This window comes from Pleurodeles waltl, chromosome 7 (assembly GCF_031143425.1).
Source record: "Pleurodeles waltl isolate 20211129_DDA chromosome 7, aPleWal1.hap1.20221129, whole genome shotgun sequence".
NCBI lineage: Eukaryota > Metazoa > Chordata > Amphibia > Caudata > Salamandridae > Pleurodeles > Pleurodeles waltl.
In genome coordinates, this window is record NC_090446.1 from 1,484,958,892 (window position 1) to 1,484,980,261 (window position 21,370).

A 21,370-nucleotide genomic window follows, 5' to 3' on the forward strand; every position below is an offset into this window, starting at 1 on the left:
TCTCCGCGGACCTTGTGTAAGGAATGTTGTGGTGTCAAAACTTCATCTATTGGTGTTATAATTGCGCGTTCAGGGACGTAATGACCATTTATAAGCAAGAAAAAACAGTCATGAAACCAATCCAAAAACCTAAGGTAATGAATGTCAAGCAGAACCAAAAATAGTTCCATGGATATATCAAGTAATTCTTTTTAAGCCGTTGATATAGCTTGCGTGTCTGGGAATCATTTTCAATCGTATGAGTAGATGAGTCCGAAGAAAAGTCATCAATGTCGACAAAGTAGCCAGAGCCAGTCTCTCCAAAAACAGGAGCAAGTTCAGTACTTGTAGATGTGTTGACTTCTTGTGGGGGCTCATAGCAAATTGTGCCATCAGTCTGAGTTGTATTGGTGTATAAAACGGCCAACTCTTGACCAGAAGTTGTCATAGAATTGTTGACTGGAACCAGAAGGAGCTCATTCTCCGCCCTCCCCATGGTTGAGGAGGAACTCATTGCATTGTTGGACATCGTAACATAGTCCATAGTAGTGTTGGTCACTCTATTCTGAAGAGGAATGTCCTGTTGGGTAGTGAGAGAGGAGATTGGGAACCACCCAAGGGACCTCTGGGTCTACTGTGCAGGATCAGCCACATGGTGTAGTTTGACATTGTCAATTAAAACAAATCTGTTTCCTCGGGAACCTGGCAGCGGTGGCATGATTACAGTTCTGGTACCTTGTATTCCCAAGACTGAGACTGGTACTCTGTAGGATGGACCAAATTCCTTCTTTACAGCAATCTTTTCACAAACTAGATTCCCAACTTTAGGAATCCAACCAGTGGAAGCTGTTGGAATATCCCTTATTCCTAAGGTGGCAGCAGTGGTGAATGATTTTTTCATCTCAAAATTGTTGAAACTCCTGTAAGACAGTGAGACGTTCATTTATGTCAAAAGGTGTTTCTGCTGCCACCATACCAGAACCATCAAGATCTGGGACATACATAGGTATCCCAAAGAGAACCTCATAGGGAGTACGTCCCCCCAAGGACCATTTTGGCAGATTATTCAGTGCTCGCTTGACCCCATATAGGTGATGAAGCCAGCTGCGGCCAGAACCTAATACTCTATCTGTTAAGGACTGCTTTAGATCACGGTTCCCCCTCTCCACGACCAAATTTCCCTCTGGATGGTATGGTGAGGAGTAATGCAGTACAACACTCATCATCCCCATGGTGTCCCTGAATGCCTTAGAGGCAAATGCCTGGTCCGAGTGGAATACTGCAATCGCATATGTACCGATAAAGATCAGCAAATCTTTGATAACAGTTCAAGCGTCAGCCGACCGCTGTGGCCATACCCACAGGAATCTAGAACAAGAATCTACAGTGACTAAAATGTATTTGTATGCACCATTCGGTTGGAGTGGACCGCATTGGTCCAGGTACACACATTGTAGTGGCCTACTTGACACTACGAGGGATGTCTGAGGTGAGCGTTTAATGTGAGAACCCTTTATTTGCAGGCAGATGTCACAACAAAGGACATACTGCTTTGTCTGTTTATATAGACCTGGCCACCAGAATCTTTTCTGTAAGAGTGTTACTGTGGCCGAAATACCAGCATGAGCAAAAATGACACCCTCATGCTCTGCTTTCACTAGATCTAATCTCTGGTCTTCGCTGGGTATTGCTTGATCTCCAACCCCAGAAAGTGTTGCATAAGCAACATTCTGTGCACTAATGTTGTACGAATGTTTTGTAGGCTATCCCTTCGGAAGAGACTTGCCCTCAGCCGAAGCTTTCACAGCAGTTATTATTTCATTATGCAATCTCGTATGGGAACGAGTCACTGCAGCCACATAAGCCGTAGCTACTGCAGATTTGGCTGCTTCATCAGCCAAAGTATTACCGATAACGTGTACTCCTACACGTTGGTGGCCCAGTGTATGTACTACATGGACAGAAGGTAGCTCATCCTTAAGATCAGCCACCCTCCCCCATAATGTCTTGTGAATCTTTGAACCCGTTCAGTTTCCAATGATTAAGATATTCATTGTAAGACTGAATGCAGTAATATGAATCACAGACTATTAAAGTCAGTCTTCCTGTCTCTTTTCTTTCTAGCACTGAAAAAGGGACCCTCAAGTTCAGTGAACTGAGCTGTGCAGTCCCCTCGGGTCTACGTATATGTATTGTATGGGTGGAAAATTCCATCCTTCATCACTCCACTCACGGCTGTACAAGCGGCTGAGTATTGATGTTTGGTACCTACAGTTGGTTGGGCTGAACCATCAGTATAAATGACAGTATCAAAGTTGTCTAAAGGTAAAAGATGTAGAGGACCAGGGCACTCTTGTTCTTTTTTTTTTTTTTTATAAACACATTTTATTGCTTTTAAAGAAGGAACAGGTAAAGTGTACAAGTAACATACAAGCCTTGGTCTGTTTGCCACCGAATGGACAATCAAATCTAATCTAACATTTCTGTACCGGGGTACACAGGAAGCTCCAAAGTATCATAATTTGATAGTACAGAGATAAATGAAAAAGGAGCATGTGCACACATTCTTCTGAGCCCCTTTAGCCTAGCAATCCCGTCCATTTCCCCCATATTTTCTCATATTTATGGGGACATCCCCTTGAATCATACACCACTTTTTCTTCAGCTGAACACCAGTCCACCCCCATCTCCATTTCTGAAGGGAGGGGCCCCTGGCGGTTTTCCAAGCGGTCGCAATGTCTCTCTTGGCCACCATCATCGCTGTTCCGACCAACGTCTTGTCCGCTCTAGATCCCTCCATGTCATTCACCACTCCCAGTAGTACCATTTTGGGGGTCAATACCCGTGATGATCCCAAGGCATTGTTCAGCTCATCATTTACTCCCTCCCAGAATGTTCGAATCACGGGGCAGGACCATATCATATGGAAGAAGTTGGCCTGGTCCTCCCTGCATCGTGGGCATTGGGCCGAGCTGCGGGCAACCATCTTGTACAGTCTATCTGGAGACAGATATGCTTTATGTAGAAAATAGAATTGTGTCGCCCTCAGCCTTGTCGACACCACCATAGTCCGGGGAGCCATCAGTGCCTCCGTCCAGTCTGCCTCCTCAAGTGGTCCCACCCACTTCTCCCATCCCTTCCTAAGGTGGCCTAGGTCCCCGGGTGCATTGGTGACCAGCATTTTGTAGATCTGTGAGACACCTTTCTTCCCCAGGCTTCCCATGAGTGTTTTGGCCTCGACTGGGTTGAATTCCGGAACAGGGGACAACTCTTTCAGGTGCATAACAAGGGCATGCCGGAGATGGAGATACCTAAAGAATTGCTTCAGGGACAGTTGGAACTCTTTCTGCATTTCTTGAAAGGACTTCATCATACTTCCTTTCCACACATCCCCCACCAAGGATATGCCCATTTCCCGAATCCCTCCAGTTTGGCTGTTTCTTTCAGCCAGCTACCGTGCCACAATGGGGTTTGCCTGGTAACCACTTTGTTTCGGCCAGTATGTCTTACAGCCGCTCTCCATGCTAAAAAGACCGCCTTGGTGATAGGCTCCAATTCTCTGGGGATCGGTGCACCGTATAGCCCACCCAGGATACGGGAATACCCCAAAGCGTCTAATTCTACCTGATATGCTGGGTCTGACCAACCCCTGTTGAACCAATCATGAACCACCAGGAGTTGTGTCGCCAGGTAATGCATGTACGGAGCAGCCATGCCCAGTCCCCCATCGTATACCTCTCTCTGGCAGCTCCGGGACGCTACTCGGTGTCTTGCTCCTCCCCACATAAAGGTACTCCATCCAGTTTTCTAAACCATGAGCGAGGGATCGTGAATGGCAAGTTCTGGACCACATACAGGAGACGCGGTAGGACCACCATCTTGTACAAAGCTTCACGGCCCAATATATTCAGTGGCAATGAGTGCCACCGTTTAAGGTCTTCCCGTATGCGAGACGCCAGTGGAGTTAGGTTCAGGGACCAGGATAGTTCAGAGAGCAGCGCAACCCATATCCCTAGGTATTTAAAACTTAACCGGCGCAGAGGGACCACCTTCTGCCAGTCAAAGCAGTCTCGTGACCGCATCAGAGGGACCAGTACCGTCTTGGTCGGGTTCATTTTGAGCCCCGAGGCCTCCTCGAAACGTCGCAGCAGATGGAAACTTTGGGGTCCGGTCACTTCCGGGTTTGCCATGTATAACAGGATATCGTCCGCATATAAGGCCACTCGGTCTTCGCACGAGGGGCCCCACTTCCAACCCTGGTAAATCGGGTCTTCTCTTATCATTCCCGCCAAGGTCTCAATGGCCAGGGCAAAAAGGAGAGGAGAGTGGGGGCAACCCTGTCGGGTTCCCCGATGAATCGGAAGGCCGAGGACAAGACTCCATTGACCTGCACCCGTGCCGTGGGTTTTGTATACAGGGCCTGGACCAGTCTGTGGAACCTTGGCCCAAAACCGGCGCCCCGGAGCACCGCAAGAAGGAACTCCCAGTTAACTGAGTCAAAAGCCTTTTCGAAGCCGATGAATAGGAGGGCTAAGTGTTGGGGCAGTTGATGTCGCCTTGCGAGGGCCACCTGGAGCCTTCGTATACAGTGACGCGTGCTACGTCCAGTCATGAAACCACACCGATCCGGGTGCACTAGCATGGGCATCACCCTCTTGAGACAGGAGGCCAGCATCGTAGCGTAGATCTTTCCTTCACTGTTAATCAGGGATATGGGTCTGTAATCTGTGCAGGAAAGGGGGGGGGGTTGGGTCTTAGGCAATACGACAATGGTGGCGACATCTAGCCCATCTGGAAAGAAGCCTTTCTGGTCTACCTCTGCAAAGAGATTCATTAGATGCGGGACCAGGTCATCCCTAAATCTCTTGTAGTATTCTGGAGGAAACCCATCAGGCCCGGGAGTTTTCCCCATACCCATCTCTGCTATGGCCTCCCCAATTTCCATTTCCGTGAACGGTTCCTCCAATGCCCAGACATCCACCGTGGGCAGTTCCGGGAGTAAAGAGTCTGCCAGGAACCGGTCTGGGGAGCCCGCCCTCTCTGCATTTGTCGCTCGGTAGAAGGCCTTATAGAATTCAGCGAACGTTTCGGCCACCCCTTGGCATTCAACCAGCCGTTCCCCATGCTCATTGCAAATCTAAGGGACGATTCGGGGAGCCTGTTGTTGGGAAATCAACCAATATAGTAATTTTCCTGTCTTATTTCCCCAACTGTAAACTCGAGCCGTGGACGCGCGCCACATGTGTTTGGCCACCTCTAGGGATAGACTACGAATCTCCTCCTGAATCAGCAGGAGTTGTCTGGTTATCCGTTCGTTCGAGTGTGCTTCCTGCTCTGTTTCATGAAGAATGGTACGGGCCTCCAGTTGGGCAATTTGGGAGTCCCGGGTGCTTTCCCGTGCACGGATTAGGCCCCTAGCTGTCCCTCTCCGCACCACCTTGCTTGCCGCCCATAGGGTCCCGGGTGACCTCACCGAGCCCCCATTAATATTAAAGTATTCGCGTAACGACTCCCTCAAGCTATCAACGTATTCCTCGTCCTGTAAATACCATGCGTTTAGCCTCCATATGGGGCGGATCAGCAGGTTAGCAAGTCCCATTTTGAGTCGGACAGCTGCGTGGTCTGAGATCCCACGCAGTAGAATCTCGATGTGGGAAAGGTGACTGCAGTCACTGGCTGACACGAACACCTGGTCTATCCTGGATTGTGTACTGTGAGCTGCTGAAATGTGCGTGAATTGTTTGCGCCTAGGGTGCCACACTCTCCACGCGTCGCAAAGCCCCGTTGATGACATCCATCCTTCCAAACTAGCGGCCAAGGCCTGTCTGTGGGCTGAGGGCCCCCCCACTCGTGTCCAGCCCTGGGTTTGGGACTGCATTGAAGTCACCCCCTATTACTGTGTTCCCAGGGGGCAGTTCCGCTAATAGTCATGTCAGATCTCCTAGAGTCTTACGTACCATATTCGGGGGGGCATATACGCTCACGATATTCATTGTCCGGCCCTCTACTGTACCTGAGACTGCCACATATCTCCCTTGCGGGTCTCTCCATTCTTGTCTCACCACCAGTGGTAGTGAGCGATGCAGCACTACTGCAACCCCCCTTGAGCCTCTCATGAACCCTGCATGAAACAACCTGTCAAATCCCTTACGGGCTAAGATGGGGCATTGATTCCCCATGAGATGTGTCTCCTGCATCGGGAGTATATTGGGTTGATGTCTATGGACGTGAGCAAGCACCGCTGACATTTTTATCTTATCAAGGAGCCCGTTAACGTTCTATGATATTATGTGAGTCGTCCCCATTTTTCCCTCTCTGTCTGTCCATGAACTGACCTCATTGATCTTTCCCTCGGCTCCCTCTGCGCGACCCTGGGCTGACAGAATTCAACTCGGCCTGTGTGCATACCTTGCAGGTGTGACCTACATCTATTATTTCCAGCCGGTAATAGAGACCATAGACCTACACTAACTGTAAAGAACAGTAACAGCAACATGCTGGCTGGATAGAACCAAACATATCCCCCAACTCCCCGCCCACCCCATACTTCCCCCCAGAAGCATCTGTCACCCGATACCAACACCTTATTCCCGAACATAATGAGCTGATAACTTTTAGTGTCTGAGCTATGGTGGACCCCTCCATTCTTGCGGATTAAGAAGTGTTATGTTATGTTTGAACATAAGCGATGTGACCTCGTCCTGGTCACTGGCCCCTTTGGCCCAGCCCTCCCCTCTCCGGAGGAGATTCACAACACTGGGCTTCATGAGACGTCGGTGTCCTCTGCCGTTACAGGGAGCAGTTCCCCAGAGTCTCCGGACTGCCGGTCCCCTCTTGTGGCTGGCTGTTCTTCTGCCGACCAGTGAGTGCCATCCGCCGTTCCTCCCCACCAAGGCCCAACTGGACCTCTTCAGTGGCCATGTCCAAGCCTATCCGGGGGACTCAAAGAAGTAGGTCTTGTTATTATGGACCACCCTTAGTTTGGCCGGGAAGAGAAGGCGGTACGGCACCTCCATCGCCCTCAGCTTTTGCTTAACTTCTGTGAATGAGCGGCGCTACATTTAAACGTCTTTTGAATAGTCTGGGAACACCATGACTTTAGTTCCATCACAGTGCAGGTCTCCTTTTGATCTTGCCGCTTGAAGTATCGCATCTCTGTCTCTGAAGGTGAAAAGACTAAGGATCACCGGCCTCGGCGGATAGCCCGGGAGGGGGGGTCAAGCCTGCAAGGCCCGATGAGCGCGTTCAATCGCAAACCAGGGTGTTAGAAGATCTCAGGGCATCCAGGACCGGAACCAATCCTCCAAAAATATGGCCAGGGAGGGGGCTGCGGTGTTTTCCGGCAGTCCCACAATTTTGAGGTTATTGCGGCGGGATCTATTTTCGGCATCTTCAGCCCTTTGGTATAGTTCTGCTGTTCGGGCTGTTAGCGTTGATACCTGTGTTTGAGGGCAGCCAGATCGTCCTCCACCGTGGAGATTCTGGACTCCGCTTCCGCAATCCTCGCTGTAGCGTTGCGAAGATCCTGGCGTACTAGGGCCACATCCACCCTCACCTCTCCAATTTTAGCCTCCACCGCTTCTTGGGATGACTGTATCGCTTGAAGGATGGCCGCCAGGTCACTGTTCCCAGCTTGTTTCCCTTTGCCACCTTCTGCCCTTTGGTCATCTTTCGGTGCTCCACCGGGGCCTGTGGCAAATTGTTCGATGCGCGTCTGCACCGCGGCAGGGCGGGTTTGTCCATCTTTACCCATTATAACTGCCTTCTGGAGCCTGTTTGCAAGTTACCCCCATGTAACACTTCTCGTCATCTTTTTTTGGTCCACTATTATCCGAGGAGGGAGGGAGGGAGGGACGGCCCTCCACTTCTGCTGGCTTGGCCTTGGCTGCAGCTCCTCCACCTCTCCTCCTGCAGCACAGATTACCAGCCTCGGTTCCGATGATTCCCGGCGGGGGGGTCACCCCTCACTTTTCACCACTGGGGCCCCCGTCTCATCTCACACCAGGATCCCCAGTTTGGCCTTCTCCCCCCCTTGTCCACCACACACCCCAGATCTCGGGGCTCCCGGCGTCGCGGGGGTGGGGGGGAAGTCGCTCCATCCATCTCTCAGGGCCCCGACTTCATCTCCGTTATGTCATCCAGGGGGACCAGGGGGCGCACCCCGGACCGATGGGGCCGGGGGCATCAGTCACTCACCATCGCCCCCCGGACCTGGGGGGGAAGTGGGGAGGTCACCTAGACCTGTTTTTCGCCTCCGGGGCGATCCCTGGATCCCGTCGGGCCACCGGTCCCACCCCATCTCCGGCGCCGCCCGCGCTGCTCTCCGGACCGGTATCACTTTCTCTCCCCTCCGGTCAGCGGGAGCACGGGATGGGGGGGGAACCCCCGCTTCACTCAACGCGGTTGCTAGGGTCTGTAGCTTCTTGCTGTTGGAGCGCCTGCCATTTTGTGCGTGGGGCGCTCCATGTGGAAAATCTCCTCCTTCCCCTTTCTTAATTTTCGTCGGATTTGCAGCGCGGACCAGATGTCTCCAGTCCCACACGCTGTCTCTGCGGTCCCCCCTCCCCTCAGGAAGGACCGCCTGCAGCCTCCGGTCACCGTCAGCCCGCCAGCCGCCTCCTATGCTTTCGGAGCGGCCGCCATGTTGGACGTGAGACGCTCCGTCTGTTTTTTGCTCCTCTTGGGGCTGTGAGCTCCGGGACGCAGATCAAGCGTCCCAGGAGCTGCCTACAGCCTTCCGCAATCTCCCTTCTCCTCTGGGAGGGCCGTCGATGCGCGTATCTTGAGCGGATGACGGAGGGGTCCGGAGCACCATTAAGGTGCGACCGCCATCTTGACGCTCAAGCCACGCCTCCCCAGCACGCTGTCAGAGAAGTTGTCCACTGAATCCAGCGTGGGTGTAGTGCTTTAGCGTTAGGAATGCTCGCTTTGGTGACGGCCTCTAGTGTCAGCACCGGGGTAGCGACAATGATGTGTTTCCCCTGGGCAAGTGGTCTCGCTTTTATTACAGCCATCTGAACTGCAGTTCAAATTTTTTCTATGGGCTCAAAGCGTTGCTCTGCAATAGAGTATAGAGGCGATTTATATGCTATGGGCACCCTGTCATCCTCATTGAAGGTGACATACGTAAACCCAAGTGCACCAGCAATTATTCTGATGACCACATTTTTCTTGTTGTCATGGGTGTGTAAGTGTTAAGCTTCTAGCATGTCCTGTTGCAAATCCATAAGGATGCGTGTATGTTCAATTGTACAGTGTCTGCTAGAAAAATCTGGACGTATTAAGTCATATAGTGGCTTAATGCGTTGTGCATAGTCAGTAATGTAAGTTCTGCCAAAATTAAAGAAACCAAGCAAAGACTGTAGTTTCCTTAGTGTATTTGGTGGGTGTAGTTGTGCCCATTTTTCTAGGAAGTGTGGGGCCCGGCTCTTTCTTTCGTTCGATAGCTCATATCCCAGGAACAGTACACTGAGAAAGGCGATCTTACTTTCTTAAAGTTGAATTTCTAACCGACTTCTGCAAACCCTAAAATTATGCGATCGACCCTCACAAGATGAATGTTCAGGTTGTCGTCTGTGAGGTAAATGTCATCCACATAGGATAACGCCTCAGGATCAATGTCATGTAATAATGATGTTCCTCGGGCTGAGAACAGCCCTGGCTGTTCTTATAGCCCTGGGGTAAACGGCAAAAGCATTTTTGTGAACCAAATGAGAATGCACTCAGGTCCCTACATTCTTCCGCTAAGTTCTGGCAGAAGAACCCATTGGATATATATATTGTTTTACATTTTTTCCGCACTATATTATTTATCAGTTCTGTGCTATGTGAATTTTGTATAGCATATGTACGGGTACAGCAACAACTACCCCCTGATATTTCAGCTGAGTAAGGATCTCCCTCACTGGAGCTTTCGCGTCGTGTTTAACTGGATATTGTGGCTGAGGCTGGGGTGTAGACCTGATAGGTATTATGTGACATGGAGACTCCCTGTCCCAACCTACATGATTGCAGTATAATGCAGGTGCCTGTGCTAGAGCCCAACTGACAGCCTAGGCTTCGTTTTTAGCCGCTGTAACAAGATTAAAGAAACAAGGCAAAATTACATTTTCCCCATGTGGGAGCTTACGGATGTGTTCAGGCGACCAATATCTTTCAGCCAATAGGATGTCACAATTAAGTTCATCCCAAAAGATCACACCAATGGTGCGTACCTCGTCTCCCTCAATTTGGATCTTTAGGTCATAAAGTCTATCGGGTAGATTACACGCCTGTCCGCCGTTTCAACTGCAACAAAATCGCTAGTTGCTGTTGCATCCAGATGTTCTCTCAGACTCTGCCGACATATCGTGACCTCTGCTGTGCTGTCTAGCAGTGTCACTGTCCATATCTTGTTCTTCAGCAAAGTTCTCAAGTGTATTGGCATTTTTAAGCGATAATGCTGCCACCATTTTCTTTTTAAACTGTGGCTTTTTTTGCAAAGTCTGTTCTTCTTTTTTTACTGTAGACTGTGGTGAGTCTTTCTTTTGTTTCACGTAGTCCGGTTGTCGGTTAGGACAGCCCCCTCTCTCCCTACACCTATCCGGAGCGTCCTGAAAGGAACGAGAGGGGCGTGAATGAGTAAATCTATCAGGAGTTCTAATATTATCCCTATTTCTGAGAGTATATCTCCTTTCGGAGTTCTCTGGATGTGGAGAATTTGCTCTCTTATTCTGTCTTTCCTTAAATTGTTTTGGCTTTTCCAAGCACTTTTTCGAACTCTCTTGTGTCTTTTTAGTTCCTTCCTTAGAGGTGGTACTGTGTACTTCCAATTTCTTTGGCTTGGCTCACAAACCATCCCGTCCTATACTAGTATAGGTATCGGAAATAATTTTTGGTAGCTGTCTATCTTGTTCCAAATGTGGAGTTTCTCGGAAATGCTAGCGTATAGTCAGTGCTACCGCTTCCCCTTTAATGTTACTGAGTATAATCAAGGATACTGCGTCAAAATTACGCATCAATTTCATCCCCAAATCTAGGGCAGGGACTGCCCTATGCTCATTCTGTAATTGTTTTAGCACTTCCAGTAAATTGGCAAGTGTCGGGGTACCATGTGTGGTAGTATATATTGCAGCGAAGACTGTACCCCACGTGGCACAGTCATCCACCGAGGGAACCATCCCAAAGGGCAAGCACATTGTTAGAATTCTATGTTTTTCCTGTGGTCTCGTATGGGGAAACACAGCTTCCAGCTGAATTGTTTTCTGGGCTATCCAATAAGGTATTTTCTCCTGATCTGTGGGTACTTTAACCATAACAGTATGTACTGTTTGTGGATTAATCCCAGTAGTCAATTGATATCCAGCAGGTGCTGGTGGTGCTGGACGCACTGGTGTTGTGTTCAAAGTCCTCATTACGAACTGAACAAGCCTTCTATAAAATTTTACAATTTCATTATATAAGTTCCGCAGATCTGCTACTTGCATATTCTGTATATCTGGGTGCGGTGTGTATGTGGCAAACATAGGCCATGTTGATCCGTCATTACTCAAAGGATCTAATCTCACTCACTGTATAACATGTGGTAGGGTGCCTTCAAACCAGTTCTGATGCTCTTGATAGGTGAGCGGTATTTCGTGATACTGGCATGCTTGGTACCGCTGAGGTACATTAGCAATTCTATATGTGTGAAAGGTGGCTGACCTGGTGTCTTCCTCAGGAAAGGTGACCTAGGCATAGAACTTTTCTGTTTGGTAAGCTTCATTAGCTCCTACTATGAAAGTGACTTCCCCGCCCTATTCTCTTAAGCCATGCACTACTAGATGTAATGTTAATGCCTGTCTAGCATTCTCAGGGATATCTATGGCATTAGCCAAATTGAAAAATGGGTAAAGAGATGGAAAACCAAGTGGGGAGTAATAGTCCTTTTTAAGAGTTCGAGCTCGAACAACCTACAGCCTAATGAGATGTTCCCTGTTCAGCTGAGGAGGATTTTCCTAGAGACCATGGACGTCTCCGTATAGTGGTACTTTAGGGTACGTGTCGTTTTTTGAGATAGTGATATTTGGGGTACCCAGAAATTAGTGCCTAAACACCATAGTTGGTGGTGCCATGACATAGTTTGGACTCTTGCTCTGGGCAAGACTGCTGGTTCAAGGATGACAGTACTTATGTTTGTAGGTAACTCTGCCTGTCCTACAACAAGTCGCAACTGTAGTCCCAACCTTTCTGGCTTACTAGCAGTACCTCACCAACAACCCAAACAGTTAAAGGTGATTTGTGGCAGCCTTTACACATGGACTCAGAGGTAATACTTCTCAGGGAGTGTCTTGGTTAAACACAGATTACCCCTTTCTCACAGATATATGACATCTCAACCAAACGCAGGCAATAACAAAGATGCAGTAATGTTTCAATAGTTTTTATTCAATACAATGTGGTAAATCGTATTGGCTGCAATGATTAGGATAATTATCAGTACAAGAGATAGAATTGTAAAGACGAGGGTCATGATTATAAAGACCCCCACCATCTTGTATTAGCATTGAAAGACATAAAGGGGGTTATTACAACTTTGGAGGAGGTGTTAATCCGTCCCAAATGTGACGGATATACCACGAGCCGTATTAGGAGTTCCATAGGATATAATGGACTCGTAATACGGGTGGTGGTATATCCGTCACTTTACCGTCATTTTTGGGATGGATTAACACCTCCTCCAAAGTTGTAATAACCCCCAAAGTGTATCATACGTCTGTGTACCCTATCATAATAGGCCTGACCTTCTACCTAGAGGAGAGCTGGGCATGTTAAACCTAATCTGCCAATGCCATGTCCCTGGAAGAAGCCCCCAACCCTGGTTACCTTGAATGAGGTCTCGAGCTCAGCCTTCGGCAGAACACGAAGTCCGGGTCAGCATCGAGGCGACGTGCAGCATCGATAGCAGCAATGGTATCTGGTCGGAATCCCTCTGATTATCTGTCTAAAGTGTGATGTATTTATATAGATCTACTTGGACCCCTGACGTAGGTTGTTCCAAAACAATAGATAGCGCTGCATGCTTGGGACGGTAATTTCTAATGTGAGCACCTACAGTTAGTTTGTTTTTGTTGCATGAATTGACGCCTTAGCGAGGTGACACTGATAACATAACTCTAAACCAAAAGGCATAATTATAAACAAGGTAACCATCTTAGAAGATTTAATTAAATAAATGGTCTACGGCAGAGCAAGCTAAGTAGGTTAAAAGTCACTAGGTGACGGGGGCATGAGTTTGCAAGCCAAAGGCTGAGCTAACTCCCGTTATCCCATTAAAACAAACTAGGATTCACTACAACTTGGAGCTGAGGTTGCTGAAGAAAAGTGTCTCTTGTAGCATTTCTTGGAGCAGGCTGTGGTTGATCCGAGGTCAGAGGAGTCTGAAGTTGTTGCAGAGGATTTCTGAAGGAAACTTGCAAGCAGATTCTGGAGAGAACCCACAGGAGAGACCCTAAATAGCCCTTAGAGGAGGATTGGCTACCTTATCAGGAGATGACCTATCCGGAGAGGTGTCTGATGTCACCTGCTGGCACTGGCCACTCAGAGGTCTCCAGAGTGTCCCCACACCTTGCTAAGCAAGATGGCTGAAGTCTGGGACACACTGGAGGAGCTCTGGGCACCACCCCTGGTGTGGTGATGGATAGGGAGTGGTCACTCCCTTTTCCTTTGTCCAGTTTTCTGCCCGAGCAGAGGACAAGGGGTCCCTGAACCGGTGTAGACCGGTTTATGCAAGGAGGGCACCACCTGTGCCCTTCAAAGCATTCCCAGAGGCTGTAACACCTATTTCCAAAGAGAGAGGGTGTAACACCCTGCTCTCAGAGGAAATGCTTTGTTCTGTCTTTCTGGGACTGGGCTGCCCAGACCCCAGGAGGGCAGAACCCTGTCTTTGAGGTGGCAGCGGCCTTAGCTGCAGTGCAAGCCTCAGAGAGCTGGTTTGGCAGTACTGGGGGTCCATGGTGGAGCCCCCAGGATGCATGGAATTGGCACTCCAATACCAGATTAGGAATGGGGGAACAATTCCATGATCTTAGACATGTTACATGGCCATATTCGGAGTTACCATTGTGAAGCTACAAATAGGTATTGACCTATATGTAGTGCACATGTGTAATGGTGTCCCAGCACACACAAAGTCCAGGGAAATGGCCTTGAACTATGTAGGGGCACCTTTGCTAGTGCAAGGGTGCCCTCACACTTAGTAACTTTGCACCTAACTTTCATCAATTGAAGGTTAGACATATAGGTGACTTATAAGTTACTTAAGTGCAGTGAAAATGGCTGTGAAATAGTGTGTGCACTATTTCACGCAAGTTGCAATGGCAGTCCTGTGTAAGGGTTTGTCTGAGCTCCCTATGTGTGGCATAAGAAATTCTGCAGCCCATATGGATCTCCTGGAACCCTAATGCTCTGGGTACCTAGGTACCATATACTAGGGACTTATAAGGGGGGTCCAGTGTGCCAAATGAAATGGGTAAATGAAGTCACTAGCCTACAGTGACACATTTAAAAGCAGAGAGAGCATAAGCACTGAGGTTCTGGTTAGCAGAGCCTCAGTGACACAGTTAGGCACTACACAGCGATACATACACATAAGGCCACAAACTATGAGCACTGGGGTCCTGGCTAGCAGGATCCCAGTGAGACAGGCAAAACACACTGACATAAAGGTTTTTATCTATGAGCACTGAGGTCCTGGCTAGCAGGATCCCAGTGACACAGTAAAAACACACTGACATACAATCACAAACAGGCCAAAAGAGGGAGTAACCATGATAGAAAGAGGCTACTTTCTCACAAGCAATGAATCAAGACAACTTTCTGAACTGTGTCAAATGGAGAGAGAAGGAATGTACCATATCTAGAGAGATATGGGGGACATTCCTGCTCTCCCTTGGTGCTGGTGCATTGAGTGCCGCCTAGCGCCAATGCAGGCACCCTTGCGCCATGATGCAAGGGTGTGTGTTACAGGCAGGATTGTTGTTGTGCAGCTTCCTGCACAAAAACAATCCTCTGCGGCATTTACCTCTTTCTGCTTGTGCTGCACACATAGAAATAGGAAATAACAAGGAGAAATAAAGATATTTCCCTCACTGCGCGTCAAGTGGGAAGGAAAAGCATTTTGACTCATTCACAGGTTTATTAGTGTAAGTGTATTTGGGAATGCACCACAAAGCATAAGTGGATGTGTGGGAAAACCCCCTCTCCTCATTCCAGAGGAACGCAAGGTAGGAGCTTGCGCTGTCTTGCGTCACTCCAGATTTACTACACCAAGCAGATCTGCTCAGTTTGACACATTGCTGCTCTGCAAATCTGCTGATGTAGTTAGGAATATCAGATAACAAATTAATCTTGTTGCAGATGTATAGTTTATTTATTTGTAAACATAATGGATTTAGGGATTTTTCAGCTAGGTGTAACACTAACCTTTCCAAAGTAAGGAGAGTACCAGCACTCTACCCAGCTCCATAATGGGTTATTTAGACATGCCTAAGTGTTAAGGATCTTCTTTTATCCCTACAGCACCCAGAACTGCCTAGGAAAGGTGGTGTATCATCGGTTATTTCAAGTAGTCACTGGGATGATCTGCGGAGACAAACAGCAAAAAAATATTTAAGAATGATTTGAAAAATATTATAACATTAATTCATCAAGCAAATACACAGAACATCTTTAGTTTGCCAATTAGCTGCTTAATCGTTTTTCATATTCCAATTAGTTTTACATGGCTTCAAATAGGAATGTAATCAGCAAAATCCCTTGGATTTGTAATCAATTCCAACCTCCATATGACCTAGCACATCAATAATCTAAACCGGTCAAACAACATCTGCTTAAGAAATTTCAACTCTTTGGTCTTCCAGTGGATTTCAGGACTGGCGTTCAGTCGCTTGACCTTTTGCATGTTGAAAGAGGTAATGCTGCCCTAACGCCCTTACTGGTCTACAAACGTCCCCCATTGTATCTACCACAATACAGCAAACATAAGATCATATCAAACCAATAGTGAGAAAATGCCCCCTTTTCACATGGTCACCATCATTTTTGTGACTGATGCTGCTGGTTTTATAATTCTGCATATTTGGGGTACTGTTGTCCACCCCACAGCAAAAGTTCTCTGATTCCTATAGTGTAGTAAAAATGAATAATCCCCAATTAACATATTTTAATTTTCCATTAAGGCCGTAGTATATTGTGCAGGTAAATATACAAATGCATAGAAAGTTAAGTGTCACCTGTGGACTGTAGCACTCATTGTGCCACTCACTCGGCCAACAAGGAAAACATGGCTTCAGGCCATCATGTAAAGTCTGACTGTTGCAGCCTTTAGACCTATAGGCAAAAAAATCAAAATAAACATTTTGACAGGAGAGAAACACTACTTTTAAGTATTAAGTAAGTCACTCCAAAGTAGACCTTCTATGCCCCAAGATAGAGTGCCTGGTATTGAAAAAAGGACTATGTAAGAGGTTAGGATCAAGTTTTGCATCACCCTTGCACTATGCAAGGTGACGCAAAACCTAGAATGATTTACCACGCACCCTGTGTGGCTTGGTAAATCTGATGTAAAGCAAGGCAGCACAAGTCACTTCCTTGTGTTACCTTGCCCTGGAAGGCATTGCATGAGTGGAGCAAGGATTTCCCAATGCATTCACCCATGCATTCTGATGCAATCCCAGATTTACCAATACTGGTAGACCTGGGAATGCATCAGAACTGTACACTTTCCCAATAGAGGCTCTTATTTCTTCTTGCCTTCTCCTCTTTCTAAATGTGCTGCACACGTCAATAGAGGAAAATGGCTCTAAGGATTGTTTTGCGCAGGAAGATGTCCTTTTCTGCACAGAACAATCCTGCCTGTCATGCAGGCACCCTGCAACACTGTGCAAGGGTGTCTGCATTGGTGCTAGGCTGCCAAATGTGCAGGAGCTAGGAGAGGCCAGGAATGTGCCATATCCTGATAGATATGGTGCTTTTCTGCCCTCTCCCTTTCATGCAGTGCAGCACAGCAAAGTGTCTTGCTGTGTTGCATTGCATGAAAACAAAACATAAATATGGGCCTTAATGTTTGCATGTTCATACTATGACGAGGCCCCAAAAACTACTTTTAGCTGATTCTATGAAGTGAAAAATGAAATACAGTTGAGTTAATTCTGCATCCACGGATTGGAGTAAGCTACAGAAATAGTTCAACCACTATTGTTAATACTTATCAAAAATCCAATTCAATGGTGAAGTTGAATTTTTGATTAATATGTAGGAAAAGTGACATTTCCCTCAGGCTCATTAACATTAGCCTGTCTGCAGCTGGCCTGTAAGTGCATCTGTGATGAGGTGGGAAACACAAAACATTTTCAGGGTCTTTAACTCCTTGGGTGCTATGGATGTGACCTCGACATCCATAGCACACACAACCAAGCAATATGGATGTACAGGTTACATCCAGGTTCCAAGGGGAGGAAATCCCTCATTTTACTTTCACTGCATTGGTGCTCGGGAGCATATCTCATCTCCCCAAGCACCATTTTAGCTGAGTAGGTATTACTGGAAAGAGGAGTTTCTCCCTTTTCCAAGCAGAGATCAATCCACTATACACCAGCAATTGGTTTTTGAGGGGGGGCAACCCCCCAGGTACAGCGGTATTGCTGCCCCCGAGGGGGAGATAGAAGGTCTTTCACCTACTATCTGCCCCCAGGTGCTTTACATCTATCCTGGGGTGGAGAGGCCCAATCTTGCATACGGCTATGCCTCCACCCTTTAGCAGCAACTTAGGCCCTCATTACAACCCTGGTGGTAAATCCCACTTTCCGGCGTTCAGAAGACCGCCAACATACCGCTGCGGCCGCGGAATTCCGCTACAGGTATTACGACCCACAGCTCCGAATCTGCCACAATACAGACACCCACACATGTCCGCCACACCAAAGGTCAGTGATAAACTGGCGATACCAAAACCGACACCCTCACGCCAACAAGAATACGCCCACAGTATCACAACCCATGAATCAACGCAGCGGTCTTTCAACCGCGGTAAACCATTGGCGGTACACACTGCCACGCTTAAAATACACTCACATTTACAAAACACAACCACATTGGACAAATTGAAATACACACACCTGATACACACACCACACCCACACACCCAATCCACCATAAAGCACACACCCACATCACCCACAAACCCTTATGACCAACATTATGAAAAAAGGCCAAAGAGAGAGACTACCTAAAACTACATCAGCATCCACAGACACACAACACCATCACTTACACAACATCCACGCACCTCAAACAACACACACCAACACATCCCCTCACACATCACAACAGACACCACCTCACGCATTACCCACACCACATCATGGCACCTCAAAGACACCCCAGGTTCTCTGAGGAGGAGCTCAGGGTCATGGTGGAGGAGACCGTCCGGGTAGAGCCACAGCTATTCGGACCACAGGTGCAGCTGACATCCATTACAAGGAAGACGGAGCTATGGCGCAGAATTGTCGACAGGGTTAACGCAGTGGGACAGCATCCAAGAACACGGGATGACATCAGGAAGAGGTGGAATGACCTACCGGGGAAGGTGCGTTCCGTGCATCCAGACACCAGATTGCTATACAGAGGACTGGTGGTCGAGCTCCACCTCCTCCCCCACAACTAACAACATGGGAGGAGCAAGTCTTGGCAATTATGCATCCTGAGGGCCTCGCAGTAGTAGCAGGAGGACTGGACTATGGTAAGACATATCATCACTACTTTATCCCCCACACCCCACCTGCATGCCATCACATACCAACACCCTTACCCTCACACCCATCACCCCAACACCCCACAGATACCCCACTAACACAACCCTCACATCCCAAAACCAAGCCCTGCATTTAACACCAATGCATGGACACCCATCACCAAAGCATGTCCAGTACAGAGACTCACTCATGCCCCAAAATCACCAATCACACAAGGACCAAGCCAATAATGCAAGGACAGGAGTAGAGGGTCACTCACCCATTGCACAAAAGGGCACACACACATACAATAACTATGCATTTACACCCCAATAGGACCCATACCCAACGTCACCGTACAGGAGGTGCCAGACATATCCAGTCCCCCCACAGAAGAGACCCACAGTGATGACAGCAGCTCTGCACGCCTGGATCAAGATGAACAGCCCGGCCCATCAGGGACCATGGGACAGTCGGTTCCCCTGACACAGTCCGAAACCACCACAGAGCCTCCCCCTCAGGAAACACCAGCAGAGCACCCACTCAGTGGGCCCATCCCTCTGACCCCAGAACACGTCAATCAGCAGTGTGTCCACCACTACAGGGAACCCAGGCAAACCGACTAACACAGGGCGACCAGGGACTTGGCAGTGGGCACATGGTTCAGGGGACAGAGGCACAGGATAACAGTGAAGCTGGGAGGACTGCTGTGCGACAGGCACTCTCCACGAGGCACTCTCCAAAATCATGGGAGCTTACCACCATTCACAGGAGACCATGGGCACTGTACTGGCCAAGTTTCAGGGGACCCAGAGGCTGCAGGATGAACACTACCTGGGGATCAGGAAGGACTTCAAGCCCATTAACAACACCCTGGTTATCATTGCAGGGGTGCCTGCAGACCTTCTCAACACCAGGAGGGACACAGTGGCACACCACAACACTAGCCTGGACGATGAATAGCCCTCCACCTCTGCCCGCGCTAGTGGACAGGAGGCACCGTCACAGGAACAACACGACACCAGCACCCCACCCCCTGCAGATGGAGAACCAGCCCACAAACTGTCGCTGAGATCTAGGAACAAGAGAGAGAACATTGCCAAGACCCCCGCCAGGAAATGAGAACCCCCTGAATGTCACCCTTCTGTCCCACTATGTCACCCTGTCCATCCTTAAACTGCCATTGCTCCACTTCCTATGCCCCTTTGGACAATGCACCTGTGAAACAAATAGACTGGACTCTGCAATGGACATACATCCACCATCACCCCAGCCCATTTTACAACCCCCTCCACTTATTTGCACAGGAATAAACACACTGCAATCACAAAACAATCTGGAGTCAGTTTGTGCTTTCATAAATGTGTAATTGCAATATCTATGGAATATAGCAATGTCAATTTACTTGTTCATATACCAATGTAACACAGCTGTAGGCCAGGAGTAAACATTGCAGAGGGCACAAAGTGGGACCCAGATCTGTGAAATGGAAAGTCAAAGTGACAAGTCAGTGTCCATACACTGAGTGAAAATGACAGACTTATGCTAGCTCCAACAATAGTATGAGATTTGGGAAGCAGTGACATCTTCTTACCTGTGTCTCACTGGAAGTATTGCCTAATGATGTTGTTTTGGTTGTCGATAACCTCTTCTTCTGCCTCCTCTTTTTCACTGTCCACAGGCTCCACAGCTGCCACAAGACCACCATCTGGCCCATCCTCCTGCAGAAAAGGCACCTGGCGTCGCAAAGCCAGGTTGTGCAGCATGCAGCAGGCCACAATTATCTGGCACACCTTCTTCGGTGAGTAGTATAGAGAACCACCTGTCAGATGAAGGCACCAGAATCTGGCCTTTAGGAGGCCGAAGGTGCGTTCAATTACCCTCCTAGTTCGCCCATCTGCCTCATTGTATCGTTCCTCTGCCCTTGTCCTGGGATTCCTCACTGGGGTCAGTAGCCATGACAGGTTGGGGTAACCAGAGTCACCTGCAAATGTCCAGGGACAACTGTTAGACACACAAGCTAACCCTTAGGGACAACCCCATACCCAGATACCTATGTCAACTGTATTGGGACTTTGGCCTCACCTATTAGCCACACACGGTGCCTCTGGAGGTGCCCCATCACATAAGGGACGCTGCTATTCCTCAAGATGTAAGCGTCATGCACAGAGCCAGGATACTTGGCATTGACATGGGAGATGTACTGGTCTACCAAACACACCATCTGCACATTCTTCGAATGGTAGCTCTTCAGGTTTCTGTACACTTGTTCATTCCTGCGGGGGGTACAAATGCCACATGTGTACCATCAATGGCACCAATGATGTTGGGGATATGTCCCAGGGCATAGAAGTCACGTTTCACTGTGGGCAAATCCTTCACCTGAGGGAAAACGATGTAGCGGCGCAAGTGTTTCAGCAGGGCAGACAACACTCTGGACAACACGTTAGAGAACATTGGCTGGGACATCCTTGATGCCATGGCCACTGTTGTTGGAAAATACCCACTGGCCAGGAAATGGAATACAGACAGGACCTGCACTAGATGGGGTATCCCTGTGAGATAGCAGATAGCTGACATCAGGTCTGGCTCCAACTGGGCACACAATTCCAGGATTGTTGCACGATCAAGTCTGTATGTGA

At 48.4% G+C, this 21,370-nt stretch overlaps 1 protein-coding gene across 2 annotated transcripts in view; it reads right to left on the minus strand.

The window, feature by feature from the left end:
- The window catches only part of LOC138246549 (sialic acid-binding Ig-like lectin 11), a 239,411-nt gene that overhangs the window by 169,437 nt on the left and 48,604 nt on the right, over positions 1-21,370 (minus strand). The window contains exons 2-3 of one of the 2 annotated variants that reach the window (XM_069201219.1): positions 16,230-16,326; positions 15,421-15,579 (exon numbers count right to left, since the gene is read on the minus strand). In XM_069201219.1, coding sequence (XP_069057320.1) covers positions 15,421-15,463 — 43 coding nt within the window. In that variant the 5' untranslated portion in view covers positions 15,464-15,579; positions 16,230-16,326. The remainder of the gene's footprint in view (positions 1-15,420; positions 15,580-16,229; positions 16,327-21,370) is intronic. The other variant, XM_069201216.1, reaches the window with a different exon arrangement.